The sequence below is a fragment of the Artemia franciscana genome, chromosome 2 (assembly GCF_032884065.1).
Source record: "Artemia franciscana chromosome 2, ASM3288406v1, whole genome shotgun sequence".
Lineage (NCBI taxonomy): Eukaryota > Metazoa > Arthropoda > Branchiopoda > Anostraca > Artemiidae > Artemia > Artemia franciscana.
The window spans coordinates 13,342,022-13,369,818 of NC_088864.1; the positions used below are offsets into that span (position 1 = coordinate 13,342,022).

At 34.8% G+C, this 27,797-nt stretch overlaps 2 protein-coding genes across 2 annotated transcripts in view; one reads left to right on the forward strand and one right to left on the reverse strand.

Annotated features, from left to right (window-relative positions):
- Positions 1-19,538, reverse strand: part of LOC136037540 (serine-protein kinase ATM-like) — a gene marked incomplete at its 3' end in the record, with an annotated part of 119,954 nt that extends 100,416 nt beyond the window's left edge. Inside the window, 4 exon segments of the mRNA XM_065720263.1 lie at positions 7,790-8,220; positions 12,510-12,801; positions 14,531-14,671; positions 19,421-19,538. Of these exon segments, the coding sequence (XP_065576335.1) occupies positions 7,790-8,220; positions 12,510-12,801; positions 14,531-14,671; positions 19,421-19,492 (936 nt within the window).
- Positions 19,539-23,239: 3,701 nt separating this feature from the next.
- Positions 23,240-27,797, forward strand: part of LOC136037547 (N-alpha-acetyltransferase 25, NatB auxiliary subunit-like) — a 92,650-nt gene continuing 88,092 nt past the window's right edge. Inside the window, exon 1 of the mRNA XM_065720271.1 lies at positions 23,240-23,397. Coding sequence (XP_065576343.1) covers positions 23,352-23,397 — 46 coding nt within the window. The 5' untranslated portion in view covers positions 23,240-23,351. The remainder of the gene's footprint in view (positions 23,398-27,797) is intronic.

Here is a 27,797-nt window from a genome sequence, read left to right on the forward strand (position 1 = left end):
GCGTAAAACTACCACAGATCACTATCAACAAATAAATGAAAATCAAAACGAACAGAGATTAAAATAAACAGCCAAGTTAAACTTAAAACGAGCAAAAATCAACATTAGTATGGATAATAACCCACATTCCTTTTTAAGACCAGAACATAATTTGCGTTTTACGGAAAGAAAAAAAAACGAATGACTGTGGATTGTCAGTTTAATTGACATATATTGATATTTATTCCTTAAAGTTTCGATAATTTTTTATTTATGAAAGTTAAAAAAAATGGAACCATTTAAAACGTGTTTTGTTTTCAGCAAAGCGCAAATTATGTTTTGGTCTAGAGAAGGCATGGGGATTATCAGCCATACTAATGTTCATTTTTGCTCCATTTGAGTTTGACTCGGCTATTTATTGTTATTTCTGTTCGTTTTGAGGTTCATTTTTTATTATTGAAAGTGATTTTTGGTAGTTTTACGCTTGAAAGATTATTTGACTTTATTTTCACTCATTTTTTGCTTAATGAATCATCTTTTGAACTCATCTTTGAAAAGCTTGTTTTGTGGAAAATGGTATGGTGGAGAAACGTTTTCAACCATTTTTAATACTGACGCAAACAGCATCTTTAAATTTAATTTTAAAAACTCCTGAAGTTGACCTGAAAAATAAAACAATATCCTTACCGAAGGATTCTCTCTATGTTCTTTGACAACCTGGGTAAACTTACACTCTATTTATTTATTTAAATTATAAGAGCAGAAATAGTAACAGTATTAGCCCCAAAAGTTTTAACTTAAAGCTCCCAGTCGTTCTCGATGTATTGCGGAGGTGTCTTCTTGGCAACGATAAGCAAAATATCTTTTGATCTAGTTTAAAGCAACATTTAGTTTTAAGGCATAATTGACCAATTGCACGATTGTGGGGGTTGGCATACCTAATATCCCCAAAGATTTAGTTGCTGGACCGTTTTACTATGCTGAACAAAATGGCTGTCTCAAAATTTTGACTCGATGTGTTTTTTTTTTAATGAATGGGCTTGAGAGAAGCGCTGCTTGTCCTCCAATCTCTTTTTACTTTTAGAAAGGGCACCAGAACTTTTAATTTTGAATCATTTTTAGCTCCTTTAAAATTTTCAATACTATTTCTAGCTATTATAAAGTGGTGCAGCCTATGATATTGCTTATATGCCCCTTTGAAAACCTGCATGCACACAGTTTTTTCGTCTTATTAATACTGCTCCAAAACATTCCCTACAAGTTCCACTTTATTACCCTTAGCGTCATTATTTAAAGTAACTGTAGCGGTAGTATTAAATGTATACACATAGTGCCTTTAGGCTAGTTCAAAATCCCCCAAAACTTACCCTGTTTATTGTTTTAAAAAGTAGAGTTAAGAGAAAGAGTCAAACTTTAGCGTAAAGAGCGGGGCGTTGAGGAGGAACCCCTTTCATATACGGAGCAATTTCTGTTCGTTTTAAGTTTTAATGTTGCTCCTTATTTTCAGTTAAAAAACTTGTTTTTTTATTTAATTTCGAATAAAGCACAAATAAAAAAAGAACTAAGACAACGAGCAATCATAGGAAAAATCACGAAAATCTTGTGATTTTAAAAGAAGAAGGACGGGTATTAATGAACCATGCTCCCAAAATTTCATTAAGATCATTTTGGAATTTCATTAAGACCCGATCACCCGTTCGTAAGTTAAAAATACCTCATCTTTTTTCCGATTTAAACGTTCCCCCCATCCCCCCCAGATGGTCAAATCGGGGAAACAACAATTTCTAATTTAATCTGGTCTGGTTCCTGATACGCCTGCCAAATTTCATCGTCCTAACTTACCTGAAAGTGCCTACACTAGCAAAACCGGGACCGATAGACAGAATTTGCGATCGCTATATGTCACTTGGTAAATACCAAGTGCCATAAAAACTAAAAAATACGAAAATTTTCGGGGTGTCTGCATCAAAGCAACTTTTTTGAAGACTATACGACAAGTTTACTCTATGGTATATTTAAAATATTTTCAGTACTCAAGGAACTAAGAAAAATGACATGGTGACTTTTAACAATGATATCACTGAATTTGTGAAGCTTCTTCACAAATTTATTTTAGGAAGCTGTTCCTCAAATAATAAGAAAATATATGTATTGAAACCCCACATACCTTGTCAGAATCAGGCCATACACTCAACTCAGGACGCGGATCTTCTAACCTGATCTTAACATCTTCTATCACAAGACACCAACTATCAAATTGGAAAAGTCCGTGGGGTTGTTTGGTTATTTTTAGTTCCTTGAGCATTGAGAATATCTTTGAATATATTTTTGAAAGGACTTGAAAATTTAATTTCTAAAAGGTTACACAATTCGATGGAATATCCTTATTCTTACGGAACATCTTTGTGACTCCACAGACTTAAAGGTCAATCAATTTTTTTTATGCTAAAAATGCGGAAGCTTTGAAAAAGGAATTGGTCAGATTGAATTTTCAAATCTCCCTCGAGAGGCAAACTTTGACACAAAACAAAGATGAAAAAATTGAATACAGAAAATTCACTACGCTTCAGACTTTTATTTCTCTTAAATTAACTTAAAAGAACGTTTTCCAAAAAAGGATTGTCGAACAAAAGTGAAGAATCATTTCTTTTTAAAAAAAAGAAAAGCATAATGGCTATCGGGAAATTTTTATCCGATACTGCAGGGGTTAGGGAGGTCCGGGTAGGAAAAAAAGAGGCAGAGGAGTTGGGCTTTTACCCAACAGTCACTTCAACCTTTAAAAAGGGCGCTAGAACTGCAATCTGCGATCAAATCAGCAGCATCTAAATTTTCCAAATCTCCCTTCCATATGAAGTGATGGTAAAAAAAAAAGAACGAAATGAAGGCACTTGATTTCTAACAGAGGCAATCCTAGCACTGCTTTAGTAAAGGACCACCCGGTCCTACCTATATTTTTTTGTATCACCACTTAGTATGGAAGCGTAAAAACTTGGGAGATTCATTAAATTGGAAATTGAAAGTTCTTGTGCCTTTTAAAGATCGAAGTAATTGAAGGGAAAAATCCTCTACTGTGCCCCTTTTTTACTGTGGGATCCTCCGCACAGTAAAAAATTCGCACAGTAAAAAAAATTTTAAACTGCTATTTTGTTCAGAAATGTCGAAAGAAACCTTCGGAAATGCCATGAACCTCATAGAATTAGGAACAATGGCCATAAATTGCGCAAATGAAAATTATTTACATAAAGGTCTAATCCAATCAGCTCAAAATTTTTATGGATTTATATTATATATTATAATAATAATAATAATAATAATAACAATAATAATAATAATGATAATAATAATAATGATAATAATAATAATAATAATAATAATAATAATAAGATAATTAGAATAATAATATAGATATTATATATTATGTATTGATTTATATAGTATATTTTTATGGAGTGGTAGGGGGACTGAAAATGGGACAAATATCTTTTTGCCTTGATCAGTTTGCAAGTTACACCCTGAAATCCTTAGGTAAAGAGGATCCTAATGTACCAAAAAAAAAATGTTTGGGAGCAAAGTCCCTCCAAAAAAGGGTCCAAAAAATGCAAAAAAAATTCGACCGGCTCAAAAGTTACATCGTTTAAGTTGTGGGGCTAAGAGGACCCCAGTGCAGAAGGTAAAATAGGTAAAAATTATTTCCTCTGAAAAGAGACCCAAAAAAGGGCAAAAACAGCATTTTTTCGTACGACTTGATGATTAAAACGTAAGTTCCAGAGAGCCAAGGTGACCTAAATAGACAAAAGCAGCTTTAGTTTGGGGACATGGTTACCTCATAAATTAGGGCCCAATAAGAGCCAGAACTTTTTTCTGACCCACTTCAAAAGCTTAGTTACCCGAAATAAGAAAATTACTACCAAAGCCGTTTTCAAACATTTGGGTTGTTTGAATGCAAACTTTGCAAAATACATTTTCTTATTAGCGCATGGATAGAAAATCTACTCTCGAGTGAAGGAGGATAGTAGCTACGTTTTATATAAACAATTGAAACTAAAAGCAGAGTTGTCAGTCTTTGGCAATTTTCATAAAATTATAAGTTTAAGTCCTGAACTTGCGAGTGGTAAATACATTTTTTAATTAGCACATGGATAGAAAATCTACTCTCGAGTGAAGGAGGATAGTAGCTACGTTTCATATCCAAAATTGTAACTAAAAGCAGAGTTGCCAGTCTTTGGCAATTTTCATAAAATTATAAGTTTAAGTCCTGAGCTTGGTATCTTGCGACTGGTAAATACATTTTTTCATTAGCGCATGGATAGAAAATCTACTCTCGAGTGAAAGAGGATAGTAGCTACGTTTTATATAAACAATTGAAACTAAAAGCAGAGTTGTCAGTCTTTGGCAATTTTCATAAAATTATAAGTTTAAGTCCTGAACTTGCGAGTGGTAAATACATTTTTTAATTAGCACATGGATAGAAAATCTACTCTCGAGTGAAGGAGGATAGTAGCTACGTTTCATATCCAAAATTGTAACTAAAAGCAGAGTTGCCAGTCTTTGGCAATTTTCATAAAATTATAAGTTTAAGTCCTGAACTTGCGAGTGGTAAATACATTTTTTAATTAGCACATGGATAGAAAATCTACTCTCGAGTGAAGGAGGATAGTAGCTACGTTTCATATAAACAATTGTAACTAAAAGCAGAGTTGCCAGTCTTTGGCAATTTTCATAAAATTATAAGTTTCAGTCCTGAGCTTGGTATCTTGCGACTGGTAAATACATTTTTTCATTAGCGCATGGATAGAAAATCTACTCTCGACTGAAAGAGGATAGTAGCTACGTTTTCTAATAAACAATTGAAACTAAAAGCAGAGTTGTCAGTCTTTGGCAATTTTCATAAAATTATAAGTTTAAGTCCTGAACTTGCGAGTGGTAAATACATTTTTTAATTAGCACATGGATAGAAAATCTACTCTCGAGTGAAGGAGGATAGTAGCTACGTTTCATATCCAAAATTGTAACTAAAAGCAGAGTTGCCAGTCTTTGGCAATTTTCATAAAATTACAAGTTTCAGTCCTGAGCTTGGTATCTTGCGACTGGTAAATACATTTTTTCATTAGCGCATGGATAGAAAATCTACTCTCGAGTGAAAGAGGATAGTAGCTACGTTTTATATAAACAATTGAAACTAAAAGCAGAGTTGCCAGTCTTTGGCAATTTTCATAAAATTATAAGTTTAAGTCCTGAACTTGCGAGTGGTAAATACATTTTTTAATTAGCACATGGATAGAAAATCTACTCTCGAGTGAAGGAGGATAGTAGCTACGTTTCATATCCAAAATTGTAACTAAAAGCAGAGTTGCCAGTCTTTGGCAATTTTCATAAAATTATAAGTTTAAGTCCTGAACTTGCGAGTGGTAAATACATTTTTTAATTAGCACATGGATAGAAAATCTACTCTCGAGTGAAGGAGGATAGTAGCTTCGTTTTATATAAACAATTGAAACTAAAAGCAGAGTTGTCAGTCTTTGGCAATTTTCATAAAATTACAAGTTTAAGTCCTGAGCTTGGTATCTTGCGACTGGTAAATACATTTTTTCATTAGCGCATGGATAGAAAATCTACTCTCGAGTGAAAGAGGATAGTAGCTACGTTTTATATAAACAATTGAAACTAAAAGCAGAGTTGTCAGTCTTTGGCAATTTTCATAAAATTATAAGTTTAAGTCCTGAACTTGCGAGTGGTAAATACATTTTTTCATTAGCACATGGATAAAAAATCTACTCTCGAGTGAAGGAGGATAGTAGCTACGTTTTATATAAACAATTGAAACTAAAAGCAGAGTTGTCAGTCTTTGGCAATTTTCATAAAATTATAAGTTTAAGTCCTGAACTTGCGAGTGGTAAATACATTTTTTCATTAGCACATGGATAGAAAATCTACTCTCGAGTGAAGGAGGATAGTAGCTACGTTTTATATAAACAATTGAAACTAAAAGCAGAGTTGTCAGTCTTTGGCAATTTTCATAAAATTATAAGATTTCAGTCCCGAGCGTGGTATCTTGTGAGTGGTAAATACATTGAACAGGACTCTAAAAAAGAATTTCAAGAACATAATTACTATTACTCAACTTAATGGAATTTTCATTCAAACACTGTGGTTTTTTGCATGTGAATTTTAGATATTTTAAGGTTTTTAGAAAAGCACAGACTGAAGGATATTAATAACAACCTCTTCATTTTTAAGTTGGAAAAGTTTAAATCAAGTAGTAAAATCATGCAATTAAATCAAATAGTTGTAGCCATCAAGCCATGGCTAATTGTAGTAAGAGCCAAACCAGATAGTCCGAGTGAGTGAGCAGCAAATCTGGGAGAAGCGCTGATTAGGGTTGTATGAAAATGATGTCAATTCATTTGTTGATAGACAAGTATATCTATCATCCGTCCAGGCGTCATTCCTAGGGCAGAACTGAGATAGATAGTCATAGAACTAAGGGTGAAAGAATTGGACTGATTTTGGGTTGATGCGTGACGGACAATGTTTTATACATGTTTAATATTTAAAATTTGAAATATTAAACAAAAATTTCCAGTAATTTTATTAGTTGCTAAAGAAACTTTAAAACTTCTTACTATAGGAATTGGTTGAAATTTTGATCCAAAGACTTGTCTCTAGCTCTTGCTTAATCAAATTTACAGAGTTGAACATAAGGAATGAGTCAGAAATAGTACACGAAAACAGGACTAAAAAGCTGGACAACAGGAAATGACATTAAAGAAATCGTTAATATTGTGGTTAGGAATCCTCAAAACCCTTTATCAGCATCCAAAATAGACCTGATTTTGATATTGAGCAGTTCAAGGTTATATTAAAACTTTCATAAGGGAAGTTTCATCTCACAACACTTGTAAAGAAGTCGATTCAATCTATATCCCCTCTTTGCAGAGGGTAGGTTAATTAACCTACTTACCAAGGAATTAACCTACCCTACCAAGGAAGGGTAGGTTAATTAGCTTTTCTCGCAATTACACCCGCAATATCAATATCGATAGCAATATCAATATCCCGCAATAGCAATTACACCAGCTAATATTAAAAATAGACCTCTTCTTCAACAAGAAGACATTCTTTTCTTTATGTATTACAGTTTCTGAACAAAAAGTTGATCCATAAAAAAAATTCAACAGAAACAATAGAAAACATTTGATTTAAAAAAAAAGGGTAAAACTTAAGTGTACATCGCAGATATTTATGTGGTTGCTAACAGCTATTCGATCTAGCCTAACTCTATGCCAGACGACTACCAGTTTTTTGTTTTTTTTTTAACCGTGATTGTTCATACACGAATCCCTAGAACGAAATACTAGAGATATGGGACTTATTTGGGAACAGCTATTCCATCTAGCCTAATTCTATATATAGTCTACCAGATATTTTTAACTGGTCACACGCAAATTACTGGAACAAAATACTAGAGATTTGAGATTTATTTTATTTGATTAATTCATACTTGGGCAGCAATAGAACGACTACAAGCCAAGTTTACTTGATGGCCAATTAAAAGGGTTAAGGGACCACATTGACAGTCAATCAGGAACAAAAGTCATCAAAAGAGGAAGAGCTCACATAACCCTACTTATGAGCAACAGGAAAGGGGATAGCAAAACCATGCCCGGAGAAATTTTGGTCTAAAAAACCCCTTCTTTTGCATCTTTCATCCCCCGTCCTTGAAAGATCCTCAAATTCTCTCTTCCTTAGTGGTTAGATTTATATTTGTCCCTAAAGATGGATGTCTACTATAAGCTAAAGAGCCTCTTACCTTCCAGTCAGACCAATCACAAACTGAAAAAGCCCCCATTTCAGTCTCAAAACTGTTTTTTGGATGGTGATATTTCAACTGTTTTTCAATAATATTTACAATATCATTACTGGTCTTTTCATTGTGCTCATCCCAAGCTCCAATCACAGCAGAGAGGTATCTTTCACCAAATTCACAAACTTGAACCCTATCATAGAACTCCAGCGCATCACAGTAAACACTTAACAACACCAAAGCCTCGTTTTGTTCAACGATGCTATTTAAACTGGATTTAAGGTCAACCATCAAGCTGCGTTTTTCTAATAAAAATTCAGACAAGTTATGTCCTATGTTGCCAAGATGAATAATAGAAGCCATTAACCGCAAAGACGATGAATGGTCAGAAGACGCTGGCTGTTCATTATGGTATTTGACAGTACAGGACAACAAACCTAAAAAAAAATTCAAATAATCTTGATATCTCAATAAAAACCTGACTATCTACTCTAGGGGAGGGCCCAAAATAAATTTTTGAATAATTATTGCAACAAGCCCATAAAAAGGGTTTGTCATGGGGACAGACAACCTCTTTTTCTATACAAACGAATTTATTCCTAATTATCTTTGATTTTGGATTGAAATTTAAATGTATTTGACAAAAATAACCAATTTTTAACACCCTCAAAATAAAATAAATTGAAAAGAATTGCTATTGCAGTTTAGATAACTGCAATTTGCTTAGTATAATAAATAAAAAGGATTTAGGAACACCCCTCTGAATATAATCCTCAACATATGGGTCTGAAAGCTAGCTTTTTCAAACAGTTCGTGGTAACCATCTGTAAGTAAGGAGCAACCCGGCTCAATAGAAAGCGAAACTATAAAAACGGATTTTGATACCAATAAATACATCAAAAGAATCGCATTTTTATACTGATTTCAAATACACAAGTTTCATCAAGTCTTACCCATCAAACATTACAAGGCTGAGAAAATTTGCCTTATTTTCAAAAAAAGGAAAAACACCCCCTAAAAGTCATAGAATCTTAATAAAAATCACACCATCAGATTCAGCGTATCAGAGAAACGGACTGTAGAGGCCTCAAGCTCCCATCTGCAAAAATGTGGAACTTAGTATTTTTTGCCAGAAGAAAGATCATGGATGCGTGTTTATTTGCTTAGTTTTTTTTCCAGAAGTGATCGTATCGACCCAGTGCTACTAGAATATCGCGAGAAGGCTCATTGGAACGGAAATTAAAAGTTCTAGTGCCCTTTTTAAGTTACCAAAAAAAATTGAAGGGTAACTAGGCCCCGTCCCACGCTCACTTTTCCCAAAAGTCACCAAATCAAATTAGATACCCATTTTGTTCAGAACAATCGAAAAATCTATAAAATATGTCTTAGATGATGACTTAATCCCCTCCAGTCCCCGTGTGAAGGGCTGTAAATTATTAAATTTGCCCATTGCTTACATGTAACATCGGTTATTGGGAAGTATACAGACGTTTTCAGGAAGATTTTTTTTAAGGTGAAGGAAACGGGGGGAGGAGGTTACGTGGGAGAATCTTTCCATGGAGAAATTTTTCATGGGGGAAGAGAATTTTCATAAAGGGGTGTCGAATTTCCCAGGATTGTTTAAAAACGATCAGGAATTAAATAAAAAAAAACAAATCTTTCTACTAAAGTAAGGAGCAACATTAGAACTTAAAACGAACAGAAATTATCACGTATATGAGGAGTTTCGACTCCTCGTTAATACCTCGCTCTTTACACTAAGGTTTTTAAGTACTTTTAAAAGAGCTATTTATTCTAATTATTTAGGGGTCATTCTTAAAGAATTGGAACGAAATTCAAACTCTAGCGTAAAGAGTGAGATATTAATGAGGGAGCGAATCACTTCATATACACAATAACTTCTGCTCATTTTAAGTTTCAATGTTGCTCCTTACTTTCAGTTGAAAAACTGAATCTTTTTTTAGTTCCGGTTTGTGAACATCCAGAGTTAATACTATAATACACATCCCCCCCCCCCAGGAGCTGAGCTGGAGGAAAACATGCTAAAAGACAGTTTTTGTAATTTTTCTTGTATTTTTACTCGAAATTTATGCGTTACAGTAATTTTACAAAGCACTTTTTTCTGTGTTTTTTTTCACCACGTGTTTTTCTCGTGTAAAAATGTTAAGGATGTTGTGATCAAAGCAATCAAAAAGACAAGATCTGTTAAAGATCCGAGAAGAAAAAAACATCGAGGAGTTAATTGTTATTCTTTACACATAGAGGAAGGGAAGGTAAACGATACGACCCTTAAGTGTAAACCAGCGGTGCCAGTTTATTGCCCTTCAGCCAACATGTGCAATAGGAGGCAGGGGCCAGCCATCCTGTGCTTTCGCAGACCCTTCCTACTTATCTTCCCAGGAATTCTCCAGAGACCGATTCCGAGCTGGGTCGACTCTGGCTCAGCTTACAGAGTCACGCCACTGACCCCGTCCCAAACCAAATAACTGGCCACGCCAGGAGTCGACGCCCCACCCTTTGTACAAAGAATGACAAATCCAGGGTGCCAACCAATCAGCTAGCACGACTAAGGCGTCCTAACTTGCACATACAGTAACTCTAAACTTGATAATTAATACCAATTTTTAAATGGCACAAATTTTTTATTATTTTGATATAATTGCTTAAAAACAAGTCAAATAAAATCAAGTTAGATCTATGTATCTGTGAAGCACAGATCATCTATCTAATCAGAGTGAAAAGAAGGGGTTAGACACTGGGCCACCTCATGGACACAGAATCAGGCAAGCATACAGTTACAGGCCGAGCCCCTTTCAATTGCTAGGGCCTTTGACCCTTACTGTGATCCTCGTTTTGCTCAGGTTGCTGCTTGGGTATTCGGCACTTTCAGTTTGACCATCGCTTCACTCATCAAATACCATTTTTAAAACACTTTTAATACAGCCCGGTCAGATCTTTTGGTTATGTATAGATAAATAAATCAGTGTATTTCAAAGCCCAAGGGCCATACACACAACAAAAATTCACACAAAACAGGGAGATCCCTAATAAGACAAATTACAAAACGAGAAATACCTAATCTGCAAGCTCAATCATTTGAACTTTTTTTCTTTCTAAACATTTATCTATAAACACACCAACTGGAGTTATTGTGGTGGGGTTACTACTTTGTAGAATACCAGAAAGCAGCAAATCAGTCCCATGTAAATACTTTCCTCTTAAATCAAAGAGCAACGGGCACTTCCAGAAAAAAGGGTCCAAATCTTCACCCTCATCTTTACAAAGGGGAAAAAAAATACCGCCCTTCCAAAACCACTCACTTTTAATCAAACACCTTTTGTCTGATCTGGATAGGAAGGCAATTCGCCCTGAGTTGAATCCATCGACACTAGGCCGTATCTAGGGGGAGGGAGGAGAGGGTTTGAACCCCCTTGAAATGTTTGTCCAACTCGTAAAAAAAAATAACGAAAATGAAAATATTTTTGATGCGTTTTTTTAAGTCTTTTCATACCCTCCCCCCCCCCCCCGAAAAATTCTTTTATAAACCCTCCCCCGAATAAAATCCTCTATACGGCCCTGCATCGACACGAAACCAGAGCCGGTAAATTAAGTTTAAAATACTTGCAGACACACTCTATAGCTTTTACAGAGTATCCAATATTAAAATAGACAGAGAAAATTTTCACCATGACAGATGTAGGTTAAAAGCCAAAAATTGTCAACTATTTTCTGTTTCTATTTTTAATCATATTTCAATTTTGAATTTAATGTGAAAGAATCATCACCAATCAAGGCCAGGGCGTTAAAGGATTTGAGCCCTCCCTCCCGAGAAATTTTGCCTGACTCGTAAAACGCGATAAAATACATATAAACAGAACTTTTCATGGATTTCTTAAAGTTTTATTGTGCCCCCTCCTTCAAAAAAATCCTGGATGTGCCCTTGTCGAAAATCAGGGCAATGTCTTCTCAATTCCCTGCAGGATTATTGTAATGGCATATGTTTTCTAGTAGGTGATCTAGGTGAAAAGATTTGTTCAATTGGCATTTTTCTCAGTAGATTAAATAGATAAATCTATGCAAAGTCTCAATGTAAATACCATTTTTTTTTCACGATGTCGAAATTAAAGTGCGTATCTTTTTTAATATTATAGCATGAGTTTTATTTATATGGTTCCAGGATTATTTGACGGTAATGTCAAGTCACTAAATTGAATGTTTTCTCAAAAACAAGAGAAATAATGACATGAATTTGTTTTTCTGGTTTTGTGTAGGGGGCTGATGAACCACCCTCATCCCATAGTTTTCATATTGAGAAACTCCATATTAAAACTAAACACCACAAAATTCCTGAAAAATTACACAATCTTTTTAAAATTTAATTGTCCATTTCAAGCTTAGGGGAAGATAGATGTTGAAAAAAGCACCAATTTACAGCTTTAAAATCTGTTAATTGATTATTAATTAATTATTGAGACTTTTTCTGTTCGAATTTTTGGATTCCATTCAAATTCCACATTAAAAGAAGGAGCCAAAAAAACTATAAAATATAACAATACTAACCAAATTCACTTAAAAATTTAGTCATGAACAATATTATGACTCTTGTTTGAATTTGTACTAACTATTCCTCCTACCTCCTCTTAAAAACCATATTTCCACTCAGAATATGAGTCTTCGAATGAATATTATTTACCTTAAAATAATAAAATAAACTTTAAATACATACTTTCCCATATTTCCTTGTCAAGTGAAATCCAGTTTTGTCTATAGGCCAAAATATCAGATTCAATTATTGTTATGTAGACTTTTCCAAAGATACGTCTGGTTAATGGATTTATCATTATAAACAGCACATGATCAATTAAGCTCAAAACTGGTATGCGAGGGCCTCTGCTGTTTCCCTTTCTAGTGATAAATCGAATAAAAGAAGAACAAAAAAGCTTTGAGCTATCAGAGGGTCCTTGTGTAGATTCTCTCTCTGGGTTCTTTGCCACATCTTTCTCGATTTTCTCAAGTTCCTGTAAAAGAATATTGATAAATAACGTATACATACAAATATAAGAAATTATAAATATGGTTCAGAAATTTTTCAATTCCCTGAAGTTCCTCTAAAAGATGTAATTTTTTGTTAGATTGACTGTCAATATTTAAGTTAAAAAATATTAGAATACCACAAGTGAACTCGTATTTGTTTCCTATAAAATTTTACTTTATAGAATTAGTATATGGTATATCAGCGTTAGTTTCTGTAAAAGAAAATTGATATATGCAGTTTTTCAGTTTAATGCAAGATTTAATTATGAGAGTTTGGGTTAAATTAGGTTTGGCTAGATTGTGTTAAGTTTTTAGCCTATTTCTAGTATCTATAACCCAATTTAACCTCACCAAAACTAAGATAATCTAACGTAACTTTAACGTTTTGCCATCATAGCTTGCATAAGACTGAAAAAAAAACTAATTGAATCGAAGCAAAGAAAACAGAAATATCAGAAATAGGTCAAAAACCAATTTTTTAACCTACTTCTGATGTATTTCTATTTCATATTCTTATTTTATAATTTTGTTGAAAAAGAGTCGCAGCCTCATAGCTACTGACACCCCTGACAAAATTAGACTAGAAGAAAATGTAAGAAAGCGACCCTTAAAGAGTAGACTAGGACAAAACATGCTGAGCCAGCAAAATGGTCATCTCCATCTCCAATGATCCATTGACTGGTAGAATAAATGATTTGCAGTTTTTAAGATCCTGGCTCCGATGTTTCAACAAACGCCCAAAATCTCCAAACTGGGACGTTTGTCCTCCGGCAATTCAATGTAAAAAACGCCATATTCTTTTAAAATGCTAACATAGCTGAAAAGCTAAGTGGTAAAGAAGATGGTGGCAACAAAGTTTCTTACTTGAAAAAATATGTGGAAAAACTTTCCTATCCTTTGGTGCCTGATATAGAGATAGTGAAACATAACAAAATAGTTCTTGTTCTTCTTCTCCAACTGTTACCAAGGGAACTGTTACCTCCATCTGTTACTTCCAGGCAAAAAAAAACCTTTAATGTCAAGCTAAGAGGTGACATTTTTTAAGTGCATAACCACTTCTTATCATCTATGTATTTGCACTTTACTATGCATTTCAATAAATGTATTTAAAACAGAATTGGTTATAATTCATACTATCTCCCAACCTGGGCCAAGCGGTGTCCTAACCTGGGCTTATGACCTGCCCAGTTGGGGACACGTCCGAAAATTTTGTTTTTATTTTAAAAAAGTTAATTCACTGACAACAATCTTGTAATTCTTAAGAATAAAAGTGTATACCATTAAAATTATGTTGAGCTAAAGGTATTAAGAAAGGTCCATTAATAGTGAAGTAATAGATTTTTGAATTTTCGTGTCCCAATGTGGGCTGGTTTCAACACATACCCAAATGGCGACTGCATATTGTTATATTTTTTCCAAAAATATGTACATTCTGAAATCATGACCAAAAATTTTTAATTTATGCTGTTTTTATAGAGCGTTTGCAACCGCGTCCACACTAAGAGTACGTCTTGTTCAGGGTAATTAGTTTGTTTTAAATTTGAAACCACTTTATACTTCTATTTGAAGTTTTTTTCATTACTTGGTAATATTTAGTTTAAGATTTCTTTCAGTGAAGTTTTCCAAGCCAGATCTGAAATCGCTTAGTTCCAACAATTATATTCTTAAAAACAATATTTTTAGTAATTCAAGTGCATTAGGCTATATCCTCACTTTCAGTACGTATTTTACTCCAGCTTGAAAAACCATGTCCCACCCAAAAAGTCGATCATTCTCATCTGAATCTGAGTTCTGGTCCAGGGCTCTCAAAACCTGATCATTTTCTAGCTGACTCTTGACCACATCAGCAGCTTTCTGAAAAAAAAATATGGAATAATTCCGTGCCATTTCATTCTTTATTTATTTATTTAAACACAAAAAAAAATATAAAATATGACATTCCTTCCAGGAAAGCACGAAATGAGTGCTTGACCAGGGCAGGGAAATAACTACTATTAATTGAACAGCAAATAACAAACGGAATAAACCAACTGAACACTAAAAAAAACCTATGTTATAACTTTGCATAAAAAAAGAGGGGAAATTACAGAAACAGGTAACTAGAAATAAAAGAAAAACGGGGAGGGATCTAAATAAAGAGAAGACTGAACAATTTTATTGAAATGACCATTTGCTGCCCGCTTGAACAAAGGAAGATTATTCGAATACCGGATATCAAATGGTAGTAGATTCCAAATATTGGGCACAAGAAAATTTAATTAAAAAAGAAGGTCTTTCTGTTGAGGGTGCGTCTTTGATGATGTCACAAGAATGTCAGCTGTCGTAAGAATGCAGATCTTGACTTATTGTGAACGTATTTTGAAATCCTGACAGAAGGAGGTTACTGAAATATTTAAAGCAAAAAATTGTGATCTGGAAATCTCGAGTCTTTGGCACATCAAATATCCTAGCACTTTTCAATTGAAGTTTGATATTATATAGATGTTGAACTGGAGATGCAATTTGAATTGCTTTATTTTGGATGATCTGAACTCTTTTATTAATTGCCCATATGGAACACCCATAAGACAAATGAGGGTGAAAAATAGAATGATAATTCATTTTTAGTATTTTCTTAGGAAAACAGAATTTAAGGTGGGGGTTGACTCCAAGGGACCTTGAAAGTTTGTTACCAACTAAGTTTGGATGGATTCGTATTTAAGCAATAGGGCACAAGTCTTGCATAATTCAAACGTAACATCTGAGGACCATGTTATAACACGTGGAGTCCCGCAAGGGTCAATATTGGGATCCCTGCTTTTTCTTATTTATGCTGACCAAATAAAATATTATTTAACTGAAGCTTACATAATACTTTTTGCAGATGATACACTTTTGTTTGTTGTATCTGAAAGTCTACCTTCTTTATTTACAAAAATGGAAAATTGCTTTCAATGAATTTGTGTCATGGACAGATTCGAATTATTTAACACTTAATTACATTAAGACAAATTATATTGAATTTTCTAGAATAATATCAATTGAAACATATCTGAAATTAAGAGTAGGTAATAATGCTGTCGAAAGAGTCAAAACTTGTAGATATCTGGGTTTTATAGCTGATGAGAATGTTTCATGGAAAGAAAAAAAAAATGAACACTCTACCAGGTCTGAGACCTGAGATATTGCAATTTTAGTAAATCACAACAACAGTTTACAAATAAAAAAAAAATTCTGATTATAATATTTTTATTACTTTTTGGAGTTGAGATAGGTTAGTAAATGTATTTTTTCTTTATTTTAAATATATTATTTAAATATTATGAAAAGTTTCATGGTGATATCTCAAATAGTTTTCAAGATATTAATTTTTTAAGCTACAAGTTACATTGCAAGATGCAAAATCCGAGGCCTAAAATTGCGTTAAATTAAGAAAATTAAAACATTTGTAGAAAAAAAACTATAAGAGATAGAGAAATAAAATTTGGTATTAATCAATAGGATAGCAAATACAACAATTGTACCAAGTTTCATCAAAATCTAAAGAGGTGGGTGTCATGAGCTGGTTGACTTGACATGGAATGACCCTGGTCAAGTATGGCTCTGAAGCGTGGGCTCTAAAAAAAATGAAGATTTTTTTCTATAGGTTTCCAGAAAAATTGCCTGTGGATTGTTTTGGACATCCAACTGATTGGCCGTTTTTCAAACAGTCAGCTGTGCAAAAAAAGTGGTTCCTGCTTTCTATTGCTATAATTCTGCTTTCTATTGCTATAATGAGAGAAATGTTGAAATGGCTAGGACACACTCAGAAAATGAAGGATGACATATTGCCAAAGATTGTCCTTGTCAGCCAGCCATCTAGGGTCAAACAAAAACAGGTTGTTCCTTAATGGGGTGGGAGAACGTTGTAAGGAAAGATTTAAGGGAAATGGGAACTTCTTAGGAGGGTGTAAAGAAGAAGATTTTGAATAAATTAGGATGGACAAGGGGTACACATAGCTGTGTTGGCCTCAGGTGACTTGATGACGCAGTGAGTTAGTAGTAGTTGTAGTGGCAGTAAATCATATATATCCTATGAATTTTGCCATACATCACTCTTTTGTTTCAATTTATTGCTGATAAACTGAATCAATGTTGGTGAAATCAAGAAACAAAAATTTCATGAGAAATATATGCTATAATCTGGGCTAAATATTTGTACATTAAAGAGGGGGAGGGAGAGTCTACAGTAAAGTGAAACACTTTAAAGAATGATATAATGATGCAAGTATTTTAGGATTTTTTAATTTGTTTTCACAATTTTATAGTGTTTCCTTCTCAAAATCCCAACTGTATACTGATACTTAAATTCTTTAATAGAGTCTACTGAAGACTAAAAAAATAAATATTTGGGAATATTATAGGGGAGCAAACTTTTGGTCAGAATAACAAATATTATCAGAGGCAAAGCAAAAGTAAAGGCCTAGGCCTATAGTAAAGATCCATAAGGCTTTCAATGTTTTATTTTTTTCTGAGAGGCACTGCATATGGAAGCTGTGGTTGTATAAACTTCAGAGTGGGTTCATTTGATTAAAAATTGAAAGTTCTAGTGCCCTTATAAAGAGTCAAAAGTGATCAAAGGGCAACTGGCACAAGCCCCAGCTCTCTATTACCCAAAAGCATCCAAGTTTTTAGAAGAATTTTTCAAATTTTTGAGATGACCTAACCATTTTGCTGAAAATAATCCAAAGGACAAATAAATATACTTTGTGGGTTGACAAAACTCCCACAGCCTGCAGAAGAAGTGCTATAAGTAATGCAAGTTGCCCAATGTAAACATATAAGGTTTTTATGGAAGGGGTGGTTGTATAAAATTAGCAGGAAGCTCTTTTTAGTTTGAAAATCAGATTTATGCAAGTTATACATTGTTAACATAGCCTATAAGGCTTTATGGAAGGGGTGGCTTATAAACTTAGGAGGAGGTCCATTCAATTAGAAATCAAAAGTTATAGTTCCCTTTTTAAGAGTAAAAAAAAACTGGAGGAAAACTATTCCCTCCTCACAAGCCCTCTTTCCCCCAAATGCTTCTGAGAAAAATTTTTAGATATCCATTTTGTTCAAAATAATACTACTACTACTACTAATAACTCACTGCAGCACCAAGCCACCTGAGGCCAACACAGCTATGCACGCTCCTCCTCCAACCTAATCTATTTAAAGCCTCCCTCTTTACACCCTCCCAGGAAGTTCCCATTTCCTTTAAATCTTTATTTATGACATCCTCCCAACCCAGACAAGGACGACCTGCTTTCCGTGTAGCTTCAGACGGTTGGCCAAAAAGGACAATCTTTGGTAATCTGTCATCCTTCATCTGTAGAACGTGGCCTAGCCATCTCAACCTTTCTTTCATTATAGCCCCAAAAAGCGGGATTGAACCACACTTTTCATACAACCTACTGTTTGAAATACAGTCAGTAAGCCGGGTACCCAGAACAATCCATAGGCAATTTCTCTGGAACATCTAGTAAATTTTCATCTGCTTTTTGGAGTGCCCATGCTTCAGAGCCATATTTGACCACTGTCATCATTGTAGCTTCCAATATTCTAATCTTGGTTTGTAGACTTATCTTTCTATTCTTCCAAACTTTCTTTAACTGTGAAAAAACACCCTGAGCTTTAGTTATTCTACTTTTAACATCTTCAGTGCTCCCACCATCTTTACTAATAATACTACCAAGGTAACTGAAGCTCCCAACCTGATCAATCGTTTTGTTACCTAATGTCACCTGTTCATCTTTACTTATTCCTAGCCTTAGTGACTTAGTCTTCTTAACATTAATTTTCAAGCCTAGGCTATTTTAGAACCCTGAACTCATAAAACCTCTAAAAATTCATTCATTTTGCTCATACTTTCATCTAATATCATGATGATTTCATCTAAATCATCAGCATAATCTAAGTCCAGGAGCGTTTTTCCTCCCCATTTGATTCCATGGTCTCCAATTGCCTTTCCTGTGCTCTTTAAGATGAAGTCCATCAAAATGATCCATATAAAGGGGGATAGAACACAACCCTGTTTAACTCCTGATTTAATACAAAACCAGTTGCTAACCTCATTTCCTACCTTAACCACCTTAGTTCTGAAAATGCAATTCCTGTTATTTAAGTAGAATTTTGAGCCATGCCAATTTTTTTTTTTCAAATTTAGGAAATGTATTTGCATATCTTAAAAACCTTATAAAATGGAACTGAGCAAAGTTATGAAGCTGAAAACAATTTTGTTGTACTTCAGTTAAGCAGAAGACCTATTTTCCAAAGTTTCACTTTTATAACACACATATTTTTAAAGGTCATCAAAGGTCAGGGCCCTCTAGAGGGAGAAGGAGTGGAGGTAGTTGCTTCAAAATATCTTCCCAGGACATACTTTAGTCTGTAGTTTCGTCCCTGAAAGTTTCATTTTCCTAACCTAAACCCTTTCCAAGATAGCAAGAAGTCAATTAACTAGAATTTCACCTAAAATATTGTTTTGTCAAAATTTCAGTGAAATTCTAGTTGAGTGACTTCTTGCTATCTCAGAAAGGGGTTAGGTTAAGATACAACTTAGACTGCCTAGCCGAGTAAAAAGACCAAAAAGCTTCACTTTACCTTTCTTTCAGAAATTTTATTGGATTCACAGGCATTGCATGCATCTTTTAAAGAGGAAAGCCTTCTTTCCATATGAAACACCTTAAGTGATTAGAAACGCATGAGCTTTGAATTTGAATTTTTACAAACGGTTAGATGCAGCAGTGTTTCTACTTCATGATGGCAAGTTTTCCGTTCTGGTTGACCGAAAATCCATAAAATTCTGATGACTGAGAACGAAAAATCCGTCAAATTTTCTGTTAAGAAAATTCTAAAAATCCATAACAAAAATCTGCTCAAATAGAACTCTTGTGGTAAGCAGATGCTATAGGCAGAACAGTGTGCTCTGTTAAAACATTTCCTGGAGTTCAATGCTGCCCTCAAAAAATATTCCACAAGATCCGTGGGCTGTCAAACGAGAAAAAGATGCTAAATATTCTATTTATTCACCCTTTGAAAAAGGTGGTGTGAATGGGGAAAGATAAGAAGGTTGGACAAATCATGCGCTGGCTACTTGAATTTCACCTAAAATATTGTTAAGCCGAATTGCGGATCAGTAAGTGCGTTTTTGCCCAGGGTTATCTTCCGAATTCGCGTCTCGTTTCTCCCTTTTTTGTATTTTTAATGTAACTAATGACCCCCTCCCCCCAAGAAGGTACCAACAGAGTTTTAAGACCGACATTTAACAGTTCATGGGTATTTTTCATATAGTCCACATCTGTTAAGTGGTATACGAATCAGCACTTTGTCTGAATAATTCGGCAACTAAGCTAACTCAGTTAAGATTGTCCTTTTATCGTGATAGACCACGATCTCCAGTTACTTTGGGCTAAAAGAGCTCGACGAATTTGATTTTTATGTACGGTAGATCTATTAGAACTCATAAAGGCCAATAACTTGGAAGCTAGCTCCTTTGAAAGCCTCTAAATTCTGAGGAAATACACGCTTGGTGACTAGAACGGATACGGATATCAATTAACTATAATGTATAATGCTGTATAAAAAAAAACATTTTCTGGGGTACTGGGATACAATGGAAAACAGCTACCACTACATGTCGGCGACGGCATCAGTTCCAGAGACAAGAGCTTCATGTTGCACATTGACTAGTGTTTGACACTCTTCAACCGTCGCGTTTGCCTTCACTGATATGATTCTTTTGGTCAGCTTTTGGTCCAGGATAATCGATTCGGAGTGAACGTTCAGCCTTATAATCCCTACCTTCGTTTGCATCACAGTCGTTAGCGAGATGGATGAGAGACGATTCCGAGAATCAGTTTTGATGTTTTTTAAGACACTAAAGAAACGTTCAATGACGGCGTTCGAGAATGGTAGTGAAAGTAAATACTTAATCACAACTATGACGTTTCTAAATCTTGGACTTCCAGTAGGAGTATTCACCTCAGAAGCCTTTCTCCAGAAGTCCAAAGTTTCAGTACTTTTGTGGAGGTCTGAGACCAGCATTTCTCGCCACTCTTCGTTAATGCTTTTAGAATTCCAGTTTGGAAGCTTATATTTGCGAAGAAATTTTGATAGTTTTATTAGAGCTTCCGAGTCGGTGGCCGTCAAAGGGTCTAATAGATCAGCGTATGCGAAAATTTCTTTGTCAAATACAAATCTTTTCTGTATCTGCTTAATCGCCTCGACGTAAAGACAACGGGCTGACTCATACGCCAAATTAACAAAGAGGTTGTCAGTGCGAGTTCTTTGGTTGACTGCAACATCTCCAGAGATTCATAGGCGAGCATCCCCACATACACCTCTTCCAAAGCAAGGTAATCCCTGACATTTTCAGGGTTCAACTCTAACACAGGCGTCCCTCTGACGTAGGCTGCTTTCATAAAGCTCATTGCCAATTTACGGATCAGCCGCTCCATTTCTGGTTTTATATAATGGAAGAGCGGCTTCTCGCTCTCTAAGAGTTTGTTAAAATTATTGAATAATTCCAGAACGTGGCTTTCAAATTCAAACTGGATTCTCAGAAGTGGATTTGCCAACGCTTGTGCAGCTTGATCGTTAGCGTGAGTACGATCTTCGAGAGCTAACCCTTGGGAGTAGAGTTGAAAAGGACTCCACTCTTCAAGAATCCTATCAACGCCCAATTTGAGTGAAAGCCAAAACGTCTGCCCTGGCGATATTATTCTATGGATATCTGTGTCCATAAATCTTTGGAAGGTAACAAAGTCACTCCTTCTCTTAGCAATCATGTTGAAATGGGCATAATTGGTACAACATAAATCTTCTAGCCCCTTTGGTAGCTTCTTACAGGCATAAGATGGTACTAGATGTATTATATGGCTGCTACACTTTACACAGGTGATCCAGGGATACAGTGCCTTGATCCTGCTAACAACGGAACCGTCGGAGCCGAACATGGTATTGCAGGTATCTGAACAGTAGCCGATCCAATTCTCGAGTGGTATCTTTCTATCTTTGAGAGCTTTCTCGACAAGCTCAAAGACTGTCTCTGCTCTTGAGGCAGGACATTCGATCATGTCCAGCAGGTCAACTTTTATTTCGATTTCTGAGTTGCAAAATATGACGGCAACAGCAAGTTTTTTCACCACACTGACATCAGTTGTCTCATCGATAATGACCTTGAACTGAGTTGACTCGAGTTTTTCGCAAAGCATCTCATTAAAATAAGACCCTAGCCCTTGACGAACAATGTTTGTTGCTTTCTGTTTTCCAAGAGCAATCTTTTTAGCTACATACTTATTTGGCAGGCTTTTCACATATGGTACTAGCTTATCTAACAGAGAGAAAGCCAAGTCATTCTCGACAAGGAAGGCAACCAGCTTGGTTTCCGTAGTCTAAACGTCTTTACGATCAACTGCAAACACATGATTAATGGGGACAGTAGCTTTTTTCACGGAGTCTATACTCCTCACTACTTCCTGACGCTTTGCGGGATTTTGCATGTTTACCAAGTTCAGTTTTTCCTTAAATAAAGCTCTTTTTACAGTACATACAAAATCCCTTTTCGGAACTCAGGCATTCTCAGCCAACTAGACTGAAACTTGGACCTCGATCGGGCATACTTTTTCTAGCTGACGTTGATTCTCTTCTTCTTCTCCTATCTTCTTCGCTATCTATTTCCATCACAGTAGCTGCATCTTCACCATCATTAGTATCAGACTCAGTGTCAACTATTTTTGAAGACATGGCAGCAATACTTCGTATCTAGATAAAATATGAGTATAAACTTTTTGCAATTTTTAGAAGTAGGTCTAGTCAGTAAAATTAGCAAACAGTAAAATTAATGAACTTGTGAAGTTCAGTTAAATGTAAAAACAAATTGACGAGTAAATTATGCTCGGAAAGTTCTAATGCTGTAACAAAGCACTGTTTAAAGGGTTGGAGGAAAGACTTCATAGTTATGGAAGCAGCCCTGCAATATCCTACATATTAATCATATTTCATTGGTTAAACTATCTTGTGAATCGAGGCAATCCGAAGGGCTGGATTTTCACTGCATTTATAAAATTAGCTAGGCAACAGACATTGGAAAATTTGGTGCTCACCATCTCTGCCGATTTTTCTTGAAATCTCCTCCCAAGCAGTTTCTTTGTTCTTTGCATTTAAGTAATTCGGATCACTAGGTAGGTATAGCATTGCATGTGATTGTACCTCCATGATGAACAGCTCAGTAGCGGGGTTTTTCACTACAGACATCTTCGGCTGACTATTTCAAACTGGCCCTTCTATACATGTGTTAATTTTATGTGATCTTCAAGATAAAATTGGCGGTGGTTTAGTAAATCGAAGCCGAAAACTAGAAAACTTTTCAAGCTCAAATCAACGCCGGTTTTCTTTTTAAATCGGCATTATAAATCGACGCCGAAATCAGCTACGTGTGGGATTTCATCTGTTGAAAAGAACAAGTATTGCCAAAATTTAAGCCTCTGGAATGCTTGTTAAAAGCTAATTTAATTTTCTACTTCTCATCACAATGGCCTCAAAAGATATCACGGAAAGGAGGTTAAGGCCTATATATGGTAATTGAAACTTGTAGTTTCAAATTTAGATAGTAATTTAACCAAGTGAGAGTAATACAGTTTAGGCTACAGGATAGGTTATTAGGTTTATTTTTGTGAAATTGATTTATTCCCAAATTTTAAGACACTTTGATGCTTCATTTAATATTAATTTTATAATTTGAAGTAGCTGAAAATGAATTCTAAGCTACCATAAAGTTTCCATGGTAAAATTGGTGCAAACAGTATTACTGGCTTTCATATAAAGTGAATATACCACTCAATGCCTTTTTTAATGCTGATTACAAATATAATAATCGCTTATACTGCAAATTCAGATTTAAAGACTTTTTGACCTCTTAAAAATGGCCTATATATGGTGTCATTACAAATCTGTAATAGTTTAGAAACAAATTTGGGCTATATATTTGCACATCAGGGGGGTGGGGGTAAAGCATAGCATATATTAAATATGTAAACTAACCATTGCTGTATTTTTTTTTATGTGTTAATGCACATCAAATTTTAATGAGAAGAGAAATCACCAGTGCAACAGAACAAACACATTAAAAAAAAAATACAGCAATGGTTAGTTTATGTATTTAATATATGCTATGCTTTAGCATAGCATAAAGGGAGAAGGAGTGGAGGTGGGTATTTTAAAATACCTTCCTGGGATATACTTAAGCCTGTTGACTCACCCCTGAAAATTTCATTTTCCTAACCTAACCCCTTTCCAAGATAGCCAAAAGTCACTAAACTAGAATTTTACCAAAATGAAAAATGAGCCACATAGGCTAGTACCATAAGGGCAAAAATATAGGTGAAGAAAACTGACCTGTTTCTCTTGATGCTTGAATTATTCAGGCTTACCACATCTAAGTTTTATCAAGCTTTTTGTGAAAATTAAATTTCTGCTGGTGAGGGTGGGGTGGGGGGTGTTTGCAAACTGAAGTCTAGGGTTACATCTATATTATCATTCACTAAGCTCTGGGTAGTGCTTTTACCTGAAATTGCATTCTCTAGTGAAATAAGTGAAAAATATTGTTCTTTTTGATATTAAAAATATCAAGGTAGATTTCTAAGCATATCTTCTAGGGGACAATAGTCAGTTGTTACATTTACAGGTCTACCATGTATAGAGTGATAGAAGTACTTGCAACCAAAAACAATTTCATAGAGCTTCTTTGATAGCTGAAAGTACTTATGCTTGGCTTTATAGAGTGAGCACAAAGCATATGCAATGAAATTTCCTTCTGATGCTGTATTTTCCCCAAGATTATTAAATAGGCTAAGGCATCAACCATACAATCAACAGATTAGTATAAGTAATCAAAGCATGCTGGTTTTGGGACAGTTGATTTTTGGTATTTTTTAAGGCTAGGTTGTTTTCATCAGTCCATTTGGATTTTATAGATTTAGTAAGGTCATGTAGAATTTTGATTAAGAGGTTTGGGATGCTTCCTCATCAACGCCCTGCTCTTTACGCTAAAGTTTTTTACTGTTTTAAAAAGAAGAATTGAGAGAAAGAGTCAAACTTTAGCGTAAAGAGCAGGGCATTGATGAGGAAGCAGCCTCTTTCATATATGAAGTAATTTCTGGTCGTTTTAAGTTTTAATGTTGCTCCTTACTTTCAGTTAAAAAAACTTGTTTTTTTTTATTTAATTGTAACACAGAAACAGCATTTTCCTCAATGCCTCTTTCTCTAGCTTCATCAATTGCTTGTTTTGCTCCTCAAGGGTCAAACCAAATGCAAAAATATCATCAATGGCTACAGCAGAGCCACTCCTCCATGTATTCATTTGCACAATACTATAATTTTTTTTTAATATTCTTTGGTCATTAGGTGCAAGGGGTTGGCAGGAATAATGTTTAGATATCTATTTTCTTCTACAAACTAATGTAGGAAGTTTGATATGGTGCAGGCATTCTTCATAAGACATTTGCCCTAGAAAAGTACCCTGAGGAATACCAGTTAAAACTGCTATAAAAGAAGAAAAGAGAGCCATGCTGTTAGAATAAAAAACTCTTTTATTCCCCCTCCTGGATACAGCCTTGGGACCAGTTATAGGATATGATGGCACTACATTGACAGCAGAATAAGGCCATTTGGTGAAATAGGAATCAAACTGAGAATTTGATACATTAGCCTTTTCTATTGGTGATGAGTAGATTACACCATAATATAAGATTAGAATGGTGTGCCAGTTGGGACTCTGCAGAAACATGCTTCTAGATGTAACTGGGTCCCCCCCCCTCTTATCAGAAGCAAACTTCTCCACATATTCAAACCTTGCCTTCCTAACAGCATTAGAAACAAGGTTTTAACTTGTAGTTACAGCCAATGATCTGAACAAATTCTTTTCCTCTTTAGTACAAAGCCTCCCTCCCCTTGCTTTAGACTCTCCTCTTAATTGAAACTCTCTAAATATTCCCTTTATCTTGGTCCTATGTGTGGAGAAAAATTCAGAACATAGAAAATGCAGCACTTGTCCACTTGACATTCTAATTGAACTAATTAAAGCCTTTGTTGACAATCTTTCAAAACATTTGTCCATACTTTTTAATGAAATTACCTCTACTGGTAAATTGCCAAATTGTTGGAAATTAGGCTTTATTACTCCCATAAAAAAGAAAGGTAACAAGCAAAATTTTGTGGTATCCACCCCATTACACTTACTCCCTTCTTCTGTAAATAACATTAAAACTTTTCAGCTGAGTGGTTGAAAGTAAAGATAATTCTGGATGTTGACAAGTGGCAATTTGGAAATTTATGCTTTACCTCCACCACTCAATATCTTGTTCATCTTGTGGACAAAATATGAAGTACACTTGAACAACCCAGTACTAGGCTTAATATCATAGCATTGGAGTTGTTTTTGATTGAATTAACCATGAGAGATTGGTTGAAAAACTATCCAGTGAATTTCAAGTTGACCCCTTTTTAATGAGGATAATTGTGTCTTCGTTTTCTAATAAAATCCAAGTGGTCAAGTACCTCAATGTATATTCTGACTCTGCCCAATTTACAATGGAATTCCCAAAGGAAAATTTTATTTCTAAAAATGATAAATAACCTTGCTTCCAACTTGTCTGATAAAAGAATATTGTTAATGATCTAACAGTCATGAGACTTGTTTCAGAAATCTAAAAATAGCCCAATGGATATTCTGGATCAAATATGAAATGAAGCTGCAACTAATAATATCACACTCAATCCTTTAGAATCAATAATATTAACATTTATCTATATATATAAATTTTCTATAAGAATAACCCTTTTTTTGCATTCCAATCCCTCCAGAAATGTCAGTTAGCACAATGAAATTATTGGGTGTCCTAAATGATATATTTATCTATTATTCTTTAATGCTTGAATTGTTTTTCTCTTTGTTAATAGGCATTAAGTTTTATCCTTAACCGTTTTATAACATTTAAGCATAGTTAATCAATTAGGATAGTTAACCTAAGTAAGGAAATTAGACACCACTTTACATTGTCTAAACAAGCAATCTTGGTCTCTGTTTCATGGCTCTTCAGCCAGGAAGTGCAATGGGGTGTTGGGGGCCAGCCATCCTGAGCTTCCACACATCCTTCCTGTTTACCCTCCCCAATTTTCTCTTAGCCCCTATTCAGAGCTTAGTCTGATCTTACAGAGTCATGCCACTGACTGTTGGCCAAACCAAATAATCAGCAATGCTAGAACTTGAATGACAGCCTTGAAGGACATAGCAGAAGCAAGTTCAGCACACTAATTGGTACTTATATGTTATAACAACAACACTGTTGGTCTTGATCTGAGTAAAACCAGTTTTTCTTTCCGCATTTAGAAATAATTAGCTTAGTGTTAGTGAGATAACCTACTATGTAGATATGTTTTAATTGGATATTTAATATAATGCATTCTGGACAGTCTGCTTTCCATAATTCTTTGTTGTAGTTTCCATAATTTTGTTTCTAAAGTATTATATTTTCATAATATTTTGGTATATTTCATTAGGACTAACCTAACTTCACTTCTTGGTTATGGTCACCACAACACATACATGTCCACTAACCACTTGGCTAAAACATCTCAAACAGTGGTAGCATTCAATGCCCCAAACAACACTCCTTCTAAATATAATGGTTTCTTCTACAGCAGTTCCCCCTCCCCCCAAAACAGGGCTGGGAATAGCTCTAAAATGCATGCAAAATTTCAAAGACATATTGTAATAATGAAGTTCTGACTTTATTGTTAAATAGATTATAGGGTAAAGGTACCAATGATTCAACAATTTAAAAAAACAAAAACACTTTTTCTATTCCAGAAGTCCTAATTTAAAAACTTTTGGTTTGAAAAGAGTTTATGTCTAGGAATCTAACTTTTTGATGAGAAGTTTGAAGTTTTATCTGAAAAGGGTACAAAACTCTGATTTTTC